The 12,486-nt window shown below is 41.1% G+C and overlaps 1 protein-coding gene across 2 annotated transcripts in view; it reads right to left on the bottom strand.

Moving 5' to 3' along the window:
• FBN1 (fibrillin 1) overlaps positions 1 to 12,486 on the bottom strand; it is a 222,762-nt gene that overhangs the window by 66,117 nt on the left and 144,159 nt on the right. For both annotated transcript variants that reach the window (XM_006135061.4, XM_006135062.4), the window contains exons 31-32: positions 9,694 to 9,819; positions 8,554 to 8,679 (exon numbers count right to left, since the gene is read on the bottom strand). In XM_006135061.4, coding sequence (XP_006135123.2) covers positions 8,554 to 8,679; positions 9,694 to 9,819 — 252 coding nt within the window. The remainder of the gene's footprint in view (positions 1 to 8,553; positions 8,680 to 9,693; positions 9,820 to 12,486) is intronic.

Below are 12,486 nucleotides of genomic sequence, written 5' to 3'. Positions count from 1 at the left end.
GGCCTACTCCCTTCACTGTGCAATTTAAATCCCAGTTTGGGTAACAGTATTGAGACTGATGTGTTTTATTTTTGCTCCTCTGTTCAGAGCAACGGAGAGGAGGTAGGGTCCAAGTTTTTCTGTTGGACCCTACCCGAGATGAATAACCCCAATATTTAGATGGGTCCAAAATTTGGTTGTTGGGATCCAGATCCACATCTAAATCTGGTAGCCTGAGTCTAGATCATTGATCCAGATTGTTGAACCCATTTTATAAAAAAAAGTTTCTGAAAAGGTGAATAACCACACAACATATTTTCCTTAATCATGTGCAGACACTTGTAAGATGCTAATATTACCCTAGGCAGGAAACCAGTGTCTGTTAAAGATCTTAAGGGTGGTCAAGAAGGCTAATTTTGGCTTAAAGTGAAGGGAAAAGCTAGAAAGAAGTTCCAGAGGTCAGCTACAATACATAGGGACAAGAAAAAACAGGCAAGGAGTCTGCATCTTTAAAGGCTATGTGATTGTTTTTAAAAAGCTGTTAAACTACCGATGATATTAAGATTGCTCTGTATTTGATTATTTGATACTCTGAAATAGTCAAGTGATCACATGCTTCTTTATAACCTTTTGAGCACAACACAACAGCATAAAAAAAACACATCATGCCAGATTCTTCTGCCAAGAATTTTTTAAACTGCCAGTAAACACCAAATGGAAACTTGCATGCCATAGTTAAGCTACAGTTATGTTAGGTACAGATTCAATTTTGTAAGGCAACTTCAGAAATAGTAAACAGACCAATATCATCACATCACAGACACAGTCCAGCTCCCATTGACACCAATGGGAGCAGGATCCATCCATGTTAAAGGAAAGAATAATTATGTACAGCTTCAGGCTCATCAAGTTCTGCATTTATAAAGCTAGAGGCTGGAAGTTTGATTTTCTCATCATGTCTCACTATGCCAAGGAATGAATGGACATTCACTTCACCTGCATCTAGTGATATCTGACTATTTAGTAGTCTAATGGTCCAATCTTGCTAAGTGGTATGCATCACTGACTCACAGTGGAAATACCATCTCTTGAAGGATGTGCTCTTTATCGTTCAGAAGCACTAAATCACACTAGATATGCTCAAAGCATTCTTCTGCCGTTGCCTTTTTTTGTGCACTTGATGCATATTTTGAAAGTTACATCCTTTACTGGATGAAACCAGAATGAAAGTCATGCATGCATATCTATATTAAATAGAGACCTTTCATAGGTATCATCCACAGGAATACCTTTCTGTTTGCTTTGATCCAAATCCTGACTTACTCAGCTTTTATTTAGAAAACAATTTTATTGACTTGAATGAATTTTGCCAGAATAAAGGCAGAATAAGGACTTAAAGACACGTTTCCTAATAGAATCAACATCACAGGGATATTATGAGCTATCTGTTGTATGTAAAAGGCTTTCAGAGCCTCAGAAGAAAACTGGTAGATGTACAAATTATCAAACTCATCCCAGTTTTTACATTATATTCAAAGTTATAGGCTTTTAACCCAGATCTTGTTCTGCCATCTTCTTTCTATAAATCCCATGGTGCCATCATAAGCCTGAATTGACTGTACAGGTTGTACCTCCCTGATTCAGCATCTCCTGGAAGAGTCCAGGGAATTTGCTGAACCAGGGGATGGCAATGTCAGCCCCTCTGCTGCCGCCAGCTGTGGGGGCTCCACTCTGAGGAAGGGGGGGGGAGAGAGAGAGAGACTTTAGAGTCCCTTAGCAGGAGGCCAACAGTTCAGCCCTGCAGGAGCACACCAAGCCTCACAGCTGCTGGGCTGTGCTCCTGACCCTGGCCGCTGCTCCTACCTCTTCCTCCATCCCCATTCCTTTCCCCCCTGCCCTCTCTGTGTTTGAGCACCACAAATAGCTCATTTACGGCACTCTAGAAGCTCTGGGAAGGTGGGAGGATGAGTTGCTGAGCACAGGGCCAGGCTTTTCCCTGTAAGTGCTCCAACCATAGGGATGCTGGACCACAGCTGATGCTAGACAAAGGAAGGATGGACTATAGGGCTACGTCTACACTGCACTGTAGTTCAAAATAAGATATGAAATTTGAGCTACGCAAATTGCATTTCTTATTTCGATTTTATTTTGAAATAGCTTATTTTGTAATTTGGTGCAGTCTACACAGCACCAAATTTAAAAATAACTCGCTATTCCAAAATGTCCCTGACATGTTGGAATGAGGTTTACAGGGACGTTGGAATAGTGAGCCTGAAATAACGGGCTTGCTGTTAAAGATGCAGGATAGCTATTTTGCAATGTAGTTGTAGCCTAGAGAACCAACCTGGACCACAATTATTTCCATGACCAAAAAACCATACCGGCTAATGGTAGCTGTGTGTGAAAGGGCAATGAAATCAATGGGAGTTGTGCCCACTTATACTGGGCCGTAATTTGGTTTTAGGATGCCATGAGTATTAAATTCTGGCTTCTCAGGATGACAAAAGAGAAAGCGAGCTCTGAAAGGGAATGCTTTTATTGAAAGAAATCTCTCCCAGGACAGCAAAGGGTCAGATTCTGCCACCCTTCCTTGAGGTATGAAATGCCCTACTCTTCAAACAGTTCCACCTATTTGCATGGGGCTACTCCTGGAGTAAGGCACCACTTAGCTGAAAGAAAAATATCAGAACCAGGCTCAAAGAGAATATAACAAAGTGCTAGCCAAGTCAGAATTTGACACCACACTCTACACCAACAAAATTCCCATTGACTTCAGTTAGATTTTTACTAGAATAAAGAGTGTGGGGTCGAGTCACTGATTTGTATAAACACTCTTTGTTTTCCTAAATTTTCTCCAGTGTGAAAGTTTTCCTTTAAAACATAAAGCTGTGGGAAGCCAAGTAAAACAAAGAAATTTCAATCTAAGGCTCGCACTGCATCCTCAACTTGTCCCACTGTGCACCATACCGCAGCACACGTGTTCTCATCTTTCTAATCATATTACTCTCATTAACACTAAAGGCATGTCTACACTACAGCATTATTTCAAAATAACGTGAGTTATTTTGAAATAAGGTGAGTGTCCACAGAGCAAGCATGTTATTTTGAAATTATTTCAAAATAACAGGCTTCTTATTTCGAAATAATAAACCCTCATTTCACAAGGAATAACGCTTATTTCGAAATAGCTATTTTGAAATAGTTGTAGTGTGGACACTTTGCTATTTCGAAATAGCTCCTCCCCAGGCCATTCGAAGTAATTACTCCCTAGTGCTTCCTGGGGCTCCAAATCATGTTAACATGTTCACATTAGGGGAGCCCACCCCAGACTAAAGGCTTCCCTGGAAGATGTGCTATTTCAAAATAGTTATTTCAGGGGTTATTCTGAAATAACTTATTTCAAAATATCCTTGTAGCATAGACATACCCTTAGGGAGCTGTCTGACTATAACAGTTGACTATGCTCATGGTAAGTAACAGGTAGTTCTGATATTATAGAATTCTAGGCCCAATGAGGACAAACTGTCAGTATTCATTTACCATTGGCTATTTTACTTCTTTTTCACTTCTCTTAATATTTATTTTTCTCATGAATTAAGTAATAAATAAGGTATCACCCATTAATCACAGAGGCATAAATGTTTCTAATTGTGCATGAGCAACAATATGTATGCATAATTAGAATGTGTAATTACTGCATTTATGCTCACAAAAGTGGCCACTCCATGAACAAATAACACAATGTGCATGCACAACGATTGCACACAACAATTACATGTGTGTGTTTTTGCATGTCCTGAAAATCCCAGGCAGAAAGCAAAGACCTATTTAGTAGTCCATCATCAGAGCCTTGCTCATGCTTTGGGAATCATGTGCATTCTTCTCCACCTCTATGGAGTGGGAGGAGCCATGCTACCAGTTCTGGCTGGAGCTATGGCTGAAGGAGGCCAGACCTTCTGAATAAATGGAGGGTTTTTTTTACATTTGGACAGCAGTACCACATGGAAGCTAATGAAAGACCATGAAAACTTATACATTCAGTCTCAGACACTGAACCCATGAACGGTTCTACGAATCATTTACACTACACATTAGGGGCTTCACTGGACTTAGTAGACTAGAGGGCCTGGCGCATACTGTCTAAAGGAGTAAACTGAATCCAGTATCAACCAATGAAACAGCTTTGTTTAGATGGAATTATTTTCATGTCTGCAAACTTTAGTAAAAGGGTTTTCTGATTATTTACTGTCTCTTTCTGCAAATCTGCCAACTTTATCAGACTTATGTTCCCATTTGTATTTTGAGTTTGCGCCCAGATCCCATGGAGAAGGTCATATAAAAGTCACATGGCATGTGTCCTCCTGGGTCTCTGCCTGATGGAGAAAATCCCATATCAGCAGGTGGGTGAGCAGAAGCAATTTGCAGAAAATGGATTTGTGTAGCAAAGCAGAGGATGAATTTCAACTGAGCTCTGATGTAACTAGAGAAACCTGGGGAGGGGGACTTTAACCCCCTAATTGCCTGACTCTGGCAAACAGAAAGTGGTCTACGAAACCATTACCTTCCTTTGGGAACTATCTTGTTTTTTATCCAACATAACTGTAATCATTCTCCTAATTTTACATGGGAAAATTCATTTGACGTATACCATTGGCTTTCTGTATTTCCCTCTCTGGATGTATCATAATTATTTAGTATTGGATTTGACATTGCCAGCTCCCAAATTCCGAAGGGGAAATGTATGTGTTTCGCTGAGTTGTCCTTTGCCACCAGACTGAGGCATACTGAGCTTTTAGTGGATAGAGGCTAGAGGAGGAGCCAGTACGAGAAAGAGGCAGGCTTATGAATGCAGCTGCAACGTTAGGGCTACTCCAAGTCAATGGGACTACGCTTGAGTGACAGCTGCACGGCTGGGTGCTTGCTTTTACTATATCAGATATTGTTCTCTTTTGCAATGTTTTTATTTTCAAATATGCAGTAATTAACAGTCTACTGACCTGCTCCTTTATATCTAATCCTCATCACAGGATGGGTGGGAGTGGGGTTTTTCTCTTCAGAGCTGGCAAACCTAAATTGCTCAAGCTTTGACTTTAGCCCATGTGGTGGAGCATGGGCTTTGGCAGGGTCAACCTTAGACTCACTGGAGCCCAAGGCAGAAAACTCGAGCTTCCTTCCTCACCCACCACACAGAGCTGAAGCCAAAGAGAAGGTGAGTTTATGCCAATACAGGATTTTACCTGTGCATGAGCACAAAGAATATATATGAAAGGGAACATAATGTGCACACACAAAGTGATGGGAAATTTTGCAGACAGATGGACAATCTCTAATGAGGGAAGGGAATCTGTGCACTTCTATACCTGACCCACAACCCTATTCTACAGCAAATATATTCCATTCCCTCTTTATGAAAAATTAAGATCAGTTCACCTAATTCAGCTATGGGAAAGCCTGTTTTATTCATAAATAAAAATGGAATATTTGTAGCACTCACTGAGACTGGCTTCACTGGCTATGTATATTTTTGCATAAAACAAAATGTTTTCCTAAACTCTCTCCACATTCTTACTTGAGAACTGAAAGGAAAAAAATCTAACATCTGTGTGGGATGGGAATGTAAGTCAGTGGGTGGATTTTGAATTCTGCTAAATGATTGGGGAAAACAACATGTTTATTTGTTAAAATGGAAACAATCAGTAATGACAAGGGAGGTGAAATATTTAGACAAAACTGTAATGTAACCCAGAGGACATTATTTAGCTGTTCTCATGGAACAGAGAACCTCCCCTTTGAAGCTCCACACACATTTTTGTAATTTTTTTCCACGAGAGTGCTTGTTCTTTTAAGGAAGTGGATGATTTTTACTTGTCTTCAAGAGGGGAAGAACTGAGCACTGTGACCATGGCACTATTCAGCACAAGTGTAGAATTCCTTCTATGATACTAGCACTAAATACTGCTTCCACAGTGCTTATCTTTTCACGCACTGGAAATCCAGTGGTGACACTAGATTTGTGCAGAGAATGATAGGAGAGTTCAACATTCTATAGACAAACAGAGTTTTTAATTTAATGCACAGGAATGTGCACATTTTGACCACAGGGGGATTATACAATCATCCCTTTCCTAGGCTGTCAGTTTAGGATGTTTTCATTTCAGTTTGAGCCCACACCCCACCATCTTCACACACTGCCAGCTCTTGTGTTTATTCCGCTTCTGTCTTCAGTTGCTGCCCATTAGCTGTGTGTTCTGTAGTAATGTGATGCTGATCCCAGTGAGCTGTGATTGGGCAAAGAATACTATTGGGTGAACTCAGTGAGAATGGGATCAGCCTTCAAGTGAAGCTGTTCTAGCATTATGAGGGGTTCTGTTTTGTTTCTCATTTAATTTTGTTCCATTACCCTGATTCCTTCAGTAATGCTCTTGCTTGGACTGGGTCACCAGCTGACCAAGCATTTGTATACAAAACCTGTTCCGTGTAAGGCTCGCCTGTCCCCTTCTGCTCCTGTACTCAAATTGCAGGTCTGTGCAGACTTCAGCCCTCCGCCCAGCGAGCTGCTGAACTAACTAGAGAGTTGCACAGAAGCGCCCCTTGTGGTGGACTGCAAGAAGCCTTTCCCCCTGCTTTGCTACACTTTCTCTGCCCAATAACCCGCAGAGCCAAAACAAACACTCTTCAGGCTTTCAGACCCCTGCCTTACTGCCACTCTCTTCCCCGCAGGGAGATGCTGCTCTTAAGATGCCAAGACATTTCAGCCCCCTTCTGCATTCTGCTGGCTTCTCTTCAGAGTGGTAAACCCGCCTCCCCCGCACTGGCTGTGACTAGATAATTAACTCTGCCTCTGAGAGAGTAGCTATGCTTCGACCTGGAGATATAAATTCCAGCTCAAGGAGCTGTACCCACACTAGGTCTGACAAAGCTTGCACAAGTACATTCTCAGAACGATTAGCCTCTCCTTCCACTCACACTGCCTTGGCTTTGGCATTCTAGCTGGATCAGAACTGGCATGCCTGTGTGTGTGCGTCTGTCTGTCTGTCTATCTGCTCATGCTGGAATTTCTCTCTCTCTCTTTCTCTCTCTCAAAAAGCAGACGTGACAGTAGGTAGGATGGGCAAGTAAGGGAAGGGGCGGAGTGGTTACTTGAAGGACAAAGAGAGGAAAAGGCTGATGAAACACTTCAGAAAAATGAAGTACCAGAAACAGCTGGTTCTTTGTAGCTGCATATCAATGCTTGAATCAGAAGATGGGATTGGAAGGGAAAGATTTCTCAGACTTACTCTATTAGTAAACCAACACTGTCATGGATGAGTTTTCAAGTGAGGTTTTTTTTCCTCAGTTGGCCGACACTAGATGTCACCAATATAGCAGGAATTTCCAGAAACTTTCCTCCAAATAATACCCCAGGATCTTTTCCCTATAGGGCCTATATCTGCCCTTCCATCTCCTACCAATTACTTAGTATTTCCTGGCAGCTCTAACCCATCAGTGTAGCCCTGCAGATGTCACAAACCAATATCTGGGTCATCACCTTTCATTTCCCTGAGAGCGACAGCTGCAGTGGGCGTGACTCAACAACACAAAGGTTTTTCAAGTCTTCAGATCTAAAGCTCTGTATATTTTGGTGTAATTTAGAGTAGAAACAAAGAATGTTGAAATGTTGGTCTATAGGGTAAAAATCAAGGACTCTTTGGATTTAGATCAGTTCACATGTCTGTAATAGGCAGCTGTTACGAATGCATAACTTCAGGCAGGGTCCAATATACCAAGTAGAACTCCAACTACCCCATTGTTCTATGTAAGCTGTAAAAAAATCAGCATAATCTATTTTTGACACCTATTGTACAACATGAATAATATTATTCTATAAGAACAGACTTATCAGGTTATATACTCATCTCAGAAGGGCTTGCCAGTACTGTGTTTATGTTTAATCTGTATTCAAAAGTAAATTAAACATATGTTTGTGTTCATATTTTGGGCAAAGCTCATGACTCTGAACACCTTGGCTCAGATACTAGCATCTTGTGTTATTAATACTATTGCTCTCTGAGCCTTTAACTTTCAAACTCAGCATTGATCGCTGGCTGCCTGCCGACATGAAATAATGTATAGTTTGTTTTCACTGAAATATGTTTATAATTCAACTGGTCGAGTATCTGTACTGCTGCCACTTTGCAAAAACTGAGTCTATATTTTAGAATAGATTTAAAGCCACTAATGGTTGCCAAAATAACATTTGGAAAGGATGCCTGTTATTTGTATATTCAGTATACAGTTATCTAATCCACATCCAATGTGGTGGCCTTCATGTGGTCTTGTCATGTTATGCTGAATTACATGTTCTTTTTGGTCATCCCAACAACCATATAATAATAGGCTCAACCTGCCTTCCAATGGGATATTTGTCATTCACGTTAATGGGAGAAGGATCAAGCCCAACGATATGCCATACAAACACAGTGCAGTGTAACATTTCACTGAGAATGGAAATCAAACAGATTCAAGAGAGGTTTTAAGAGTTAGAAAAGAGAAATGAAGACTCAGAAGATTGTAATTATTAACTTTAAAATTTACCTGTACAGCCTGTGGTTCCTTTTTTGCCTGAATATCCCATATCACAATGACAGATAAATGAACCTTTTGTATTCTCACAGCTTCCACTTAGACAGATATTTGGATTTAGGTCACACTCGTTGACATCTAGAAAATACAGATTTTACAAAATGTTTAGGCTGTAACTAACCCAGTATCTTGGAGACATTAGAATTGGTACAAAAATGTGTCTACACGTGCAGAGAAAAAAATAAATTAGATTAAGTATTCTTCAGCAATGTAAAATACTGTACATTTTCAAAATTAGATTTATTATTATTATTATTATGTTATTGCACTGGGTATTTATTTCCCAGGCTCTCTGATCTTTAATTCCAACATTCATTTATAATTACAAATGGCCAAATTGAACAGGGTTACATTACACTAAGGATAAGGTTGGCATTTTATCTGTCCTTTCAATATATTTTGTTGTTTTCTGCACTGATGTTTCATAAGAGCAGTAAGTGTGTTTCAATTTTAAATCGGAAGTAAAATTCTATTCATCCAGACATGCAGCAAATCTTTACTTCCAATATTTTGGTCTAATAACATGAGCTGACACTCTAACCTTTTGTCCTTCGGCCAACTTTTTGGCCAAAATACTGATTCTGACTCATCTGTAAATCTGCCTTCCTACAGTGCTATCTATGATTTGAGCAGCACAGAGGCACGCTGGAATGGGATCAAAAGAGAGAAGGCCTATTCAGCTTATCTTACCTCCTAAACTCCCTAACTCAGCCAAGATTTCTGAAAAAATGCAGGTGACTCCTACTAGTGACAAAAATAGGGGCTGTCCATGTGGCAATAGCTAGTCAAAATACAGCAGTTCTGCTTTTTAAGTTTTAGTGTTTGCCAGTTTTGAGCCAGCATTCAACTTGCACAGTCGTGAAAGCAAAAACCTCTTCTCATCAAATACATGTATCCATCAAATGTATTTGTAGTCTTGCTGGGTAATGTCAAAATACCGGATTACCTAGATGCTCACCATTCTTCTTAGGACACTCATTGTTCTTATTAGCTTACATATTTTAAATAAATCTAGTTATGTTATCATCTTTGATCACTTAATTATGGAAGACGGCTTCTTAGAAAGATTATAAGAGAGATGTTTTCACTTGCCTATACATGTCCTCATATCCTCAGATGCCATGAATCCATCATAACAAAGACACCGATAGTCTCCCGGTATGTTAGTGCACTGGCCTCCATCACAGATGTTAGGATTGTCTTCACACTCATCAATATCTATAGGGAAAGTTTACATTAACACATTTGTTAGATAGGTGTTTCCTTGTCATGAAATGCACTGCAACAAATCATGGCAAACAGAATTCTTGATGCTTTGTGATATGTATGCATATGGTCAATCTTTTCATTTAAACCACATGTAGCTTTATATAAAATGCCAACTGATTCCAATGGGAGCAAAAGCAAGTTTTGTATACACAAGTCACTTGTAGGAGAACTGAACAATCTTTTTCACACCATACAATCCCACACAATTGAAAATTTTGGGTTCAGCTTTTCTGTCATTCATGTCAGATAGAGTTTTGCCAACGAATTCAGTGAGAGAGATATTGGACCTGAAGTGATTTTAAAAAGCCACTCCATACACAAAATTCCCACAGAAGTAGGTCCAGTTACAGGCAGTCCCTGGGTTACGTACAAGATAGGGACTGTAGGTTTGTTCTTAAGTTGAATCTGTATGTAAGTCGGAACTGGCTCCAGATTCAGCCGCTGCTGAAACTGACCGCCAGTTCTGACTTACATACAGATTCAACTTAAGAACCCCAAGTCAGCTGCTGCTGAAACTGATCAGTGCTGATTCCAGGAAGCCCGGGGCAGAGCAACTGTGCCTCAGGCTTCCTGTAGTCAGCGCTGGTCAGTTTCAGCAACGGCTGACTTGGGGACGCCTGGGGCAGAGCAGCTGGGGTGCTGCTGGGTTGCTCCAGTAGCGCCGCTCCTCGGCGCTACTGGACCAACTGAGCAGCACCCCAGCTGCTCTGCCCCAGGCATCCTGATTCAGCTGCTGCTGAAACTGACCCGCAGCGGCTGAATCAGGACGCCTGGGGCAGAGCAGCTGGGGTGCTGCCGGGTTGGTCCAGTAGTGCCCAGAGCGGCGCTGCGGGACCAACCGGCAGCGCCCCAGCTGCTCTGCCCCAGGGTCCACAACAAAAGCCTGGTCTGCGGGGGGGGGGCACACTAGCTGCACCCCCCCCCCCCAGCAGACCAGGGACACGGGGAGCAAAGCCTGAGCGGCGGGGTGCCTCGCCTCTGAGGCTTTGCTCTGGCGCGGGACCCGCCGCCGCTGCGGCTTTGCTCGCGGTGCCCATGGTCTGCTGGGGACGGTCTCCAGCAGACCAGGGGCACCGGGAGCAGCTTTTCTTGCCCCGGAGGTCGAGGTGGCTGACCGCTGCCTGCGAGCTCCGGGGCGAGAAAGCCCCGTTCGTAAGTGCGGATCCGACATAAGTCGGATCCGCGTAAGTCGGGGACTGCCTGTATTTGGATATTTTTGCCCGAGCTGGCCAGTCAGGCTATATCCTTTTACTCTCCAGCATATAAAATATCGTCTTGATCAAAACATTAGCCATCACTGGGGTTGATCTCAGGTACTGAGACTTTATTTTTTATTGCAATCATGCTAGGATCTACTTTTTAAAAGTCAGTGGAATTAATTTATTTTAAAAGCTCTTCAGATTTTTCTTTGTCCAGCAACATATCCCAGCACAGTTGAGATCCAAGATTCTGCTCAGTGACTGAATGGAAAAAACCAACAAAACAAGGACATGAATTGAGAACCCCCTGAGAGGGAAAGGGTGTAACTCACTATCAGCCTGGCCTGTTGTGGATTTTGGTAATTAAGCAGCTGCAGAACACCAACTCAGTTTAACTGTTTGTCCTAGAATCTTGTGTTTATTATTCTTTTTTTATATTTCTAACAGCAGCAAACAGAAATGGTTGCACCTAAATTTTTTGTACGGGCAATTGACTCTTACATGGAAAAAAGGTGACCTTCTACTGTTCATCCTACTAATCAAGTAATGCAGGCATACACATTAGCCTGAAAATGTAGATTTGGAAATGGAATGTGAATTTAAATGCAAAATAAGTGCTGGAAATGGGGATGGGAACCACAAACATAAAGAACTTATTTTATAAGCAAAGAACTACATATGCTAAATTGCCAATGTCTTACATTAACAGTTAGGGTTGAAAATTGGCTGACAAAGAATTTATTGTTTCTCCTAATTGAACTGATTATTAATGCATAACCTCACCAACCTGACCTACTATTATAATGAATGGAACTCATTGCAGTTCAATTATGGATAAATATATTTTGCAAAGACTTCTAGTCATGTGTGATGTTACAAATACAAGACATTTGTGAACAATGTATAGAGAAAACTGAAAATCATTGTTCCATATACTCAAGCCACAATGCCACTAAATGTATATTGTTGTTTATACAGTCACTCAGTGTCCCATAGTAAAACCTATTTATCACAATGGCTACTGAATGTAACCAAGTGCATCTTTACTCATTTAGTTAAATAAGATTCTTGGAACCAAATTTTCAGTAGACATTCTTAATCGTGCATGTACCTTTTTGGCAATTCAATATTTGCATGCACAATTACACATTTTGAATATGCAGAAGAAACTACTTTTTGCAAGCACTGTGAAGGAGGCCCATTAAAATTTAGGGTAGCACCCAACTCTTTGATTGTGGTTGCTGTTTTCTCCTCGTAATGCATTATAGACTCAAGTGTATATTGCTAGCAAGCTGTCTGATTTGTAGGAGAAACACTTGGTGAGGCATCTAATTAATGTTTGGTTCATAGTTGCAAAAAATTATGGATGCCATATTACACTTGTAATAAGAGGCTGGTGCTGAAAATATGGCAATTA

This window comes from Pelodiscus sinensis, chromosome 14, assembly GCF_049634645.1.
Source record: "Pelodiscus sinensis isolate JC-2024 chromosome 14, ASM4963464v1, whole genome shotgun sequence".
Classification (NCBI taxonomy): Eukaryota; Metazoa; Chordata; order Testudines; family Trionychidae; genus Pelodiscus; species Pelodiscus sinensis.
This window is presented reverse-complemented; position numbering and strand designations above follow the sequence as displayed.